This window comes from Myotis davidii, unplaced genomic scaffold, assembly GCF_000327345.1.
Source record: "Myotis davidii unplaced genomic scaffold, ASM32734v1 scaffold552, whole genome shotgun sequence".
In the NCBI taxonomy this organism is placed as follows: domain Eukaryota; kingdom Metazoa; phylum Chordata; class Mammalia; order Chiroptera; family Vespertilionidae; genus Myotis; species Myotis davidii.
This window is the reverse complement of record NW_006283439.1, coordinates 708,212-710,889: the sequence shown is the minus strand read 5'-3', so window position 1 is coordinate 710,889 and position 2,678 is coordinate 708,212. Positions and strand designations below refer to the sequence as shown.

The following is a 2,678-nucleotide window of genomic DNA, read 5'->3' as shown; positions in this document are numbered from 1 at the left end:
CCCCGGCCCCTGCCCCTCTGAGATTCTGGAGAGATGGGCCGCCCGGGGCCCCTGCGGCGGCCTTGAACCTCAGCACCCAGCACCCAGCACCCAGCACCCAGCACCGACCTGACAAAACCATCGCACTTGCAGATGGAACAGAGGGGGGCGGGCACAGTGTGTGGAGTGACTCCCCGGGCGGATACATGTTCTGGGAGAACCCCCTTCCGATGGCTCATGGACATGGGGGACTCACTCGACAATAAACTGCTTTCACTGGGCGTTTGCACATGTCCTAGTTTCTTGTCCGCGCTGCATGGATAGGCTGTGCCTGTGTGCGCACAGCAGGTGCGAGTTCACGTGTGCCCGTCTGCAGCACGTCTGTCTGACTGCAGTGCATGTCTGTCTGTCTGCAGCATGTCTGTCACTCAGTGTGTGATCCTTCTTAAGGGCCCGAGTCCACGTCTAGGGTGTGCACATGTGTGTGTGTGTGCATGTGTGTGAGCTCTGTTTCTGTGTCCACGTTCCCGTAGGTGCCCACGTTGTCCTGGCTGTTCTGTTCGCCTACTGTTTGTACCTCCAGCTGCTGTCTTCACCTTTTATTTAATTAAAACACACACCCCCACAGCTTGCCTCACTGGTGACGGAACCTCACTGACACACCCCCACAGCTTGCCTCACTGGTGACGGACCCTGCAGTGGAATCCTGTGATCTGTTTGAAGAACCTTGTTTTTTAGTTGTCAGGACAAAAGTTCTCTTCAAACGCCTGAGAATGGATGGCAGCTTCTGCGTCCACACGAGAACCACGCGCCGGGTCAGCACGCGACCTACTTAGTAGTAATTTACGACAGCAGCACCCTTAGCTTGGGATTCCATAACTCAGCCTGGCCAAAGGCAGAAGCACATAAAGTTTGGAGAACGGAGTAAAAGATTCTCTGCAAGACGCCACCGTAATTTCTCTCAGGAGCACAATGACCACGACAGTGAGGGCCCTCGGCTTGGGTTGGGGAACGTCCTGTAAGGACCCCCACTGTCCGCCCCCAAGGCCGGAGGCACAGATTCCAGTGAGGACAGTACCCATGACACTGCAGTCTGTCTGTCTGTCCGCAGTGCGTCTGTCTGTCTGTAGCGTGTTGTGTGCAGTACAAGCTCAAGGAGCCAATGCCAACATGTCTACAAACTCTACAGAATCATTGTACATTCGTCCACATTTTTAAAAATCCCTGTTACTAGCTGAACTGGGCGCGGGCATCTATGAAACAGCTGTGCCCGCTGTGCCTGCAGGAGCCTGGCCCGGGCAGGGTGACAGGCTGGTGACACTGTGGCCAGGGCCCCCCAGGATGGACCCACTGTTCCTTTATTCAATCGTCACCCAAGGGAACGTGGTGTCACCCTGTGCCCGAGATGTACTCAGTGCCCGAGGTAGAAAGACATAAAGTTTCCTGTGACCGAGATGAGCTTCTGGGTCAGACGGACATATAATTACAATTCTGTGGCCCGGCCGGGTGGCTCAGTGGTTGAGCATCGACCTATGAACCAGGAGGTCAGGGTTCGATTCCAGGCCAGGGCACATGCCTGGTTGTGGGCTCGATCCCCAGTGTGGGGCCTGCAGGAGGCAGCCAGGCCATGATTCTCTCTTATTCTCTGAAACCAATAAAGAGAGAAGAGAGAGAGAGAGAGAGAGAGAGAGAGAGCGAGAGAGAAAGAGAGAGCTGCACAGGGAGGCAGACTGAGCTCACACACACAGATCCTGGTGTTCAGCTCCTCCCGGCACAGTGAGCCGTGACCGGGAGCAGTCACCAGATGGGATGGCGATAGCACCACTGGGGCCATTCACCCCTAGGAGCGGGACCTCCCACAGGGTCTCCATGGCAGCCACCACGCAGGCTGCTGCCACATGACGCCTGGTGTCTGAGGAACGCCGTAGACCCCAGGCTGTGGCTCCCCGAAAAGTGACGGCATCCCTGCTGCTGGGTGTGGCTCTCAGGTGACACGACAAGCATGTTGGATAGGAAGCCGGGCACAGCGGGACCAACAGGAACAGCATTTCAGGGAATAATGATGCTTCCCTTCATGTAGATTCTCAGGAGAGGAAAGGCCCCCCGGGCTCTGCAGAGTCCACGGCCACGGAAGGGGGGCAGGGGCTCAGTTCAAGGTGAGCGCAGCCTCAGGCAATGCCACGATGGCACCCGAAGCGTGAAGATGGTTCATGGGGTTTGTGACTCAGAGACCCGAATGGGTGTGTGGGTGACAGAAATGATCGCATCTTATTGACATAAAATTCTCTTCTAGAAATTTCCCCGAAGCCACACACGCCTCCGTGACTCTCGAAAGCGACTCACATGAACACGTGCAGGCGTGTTTGCTGTTGGGAAACAAGAACACGACAAGGTTTCCAAGGTCCCTGTGACATTGGGTGACACAGGTGGCTGTCCCCGCCAGCCCACGTATATAAATATCCTGGGGCCATCCTGTCACAGAACGGATCCACAATTCCAGCCGAAATCACCCCCTGACACCATGAGCTACTACGGCAGCTACTACGGAGGCCGCGGCTACGGCTGGGGCGGCTTCGGCGGCCTGGGCTGTGGCTATGGCTCCGGCTGGGGCTGGGGCGACCTTGGAGGCCTGGGCTGTGGCTATGGCTACAGAGGCTATGGCTGTGGCTGCTGGGGCCCGTCCTGCTGCGGGGGGTACG

General features: G+C 57.1%; 1 protein-coding gene across 1 annotated transcript in view; it reads left to right on the top strand.

Annotated features, from left to right (window-relative positions):
• Positions 1-2,500: 2,500 nt before the first annotated feature.
• The window catches only part of LOC102769443 (keratin-associated protein 19-2-like), a 26,383-nt gene continuing 26,205 nt past the window's right edge, over positions 2,501-2,678 (top strand). Inside the window, exon 1 of the mRNA XM_006753672.1 lies at positions 2,501-2,673. Coding sequence (XP_006753735.1) covers positions 2,501-2,673 — 173 coding nt within the window. The remainder of the gene's footprint in view (positions 2,674-2,678) is intronic.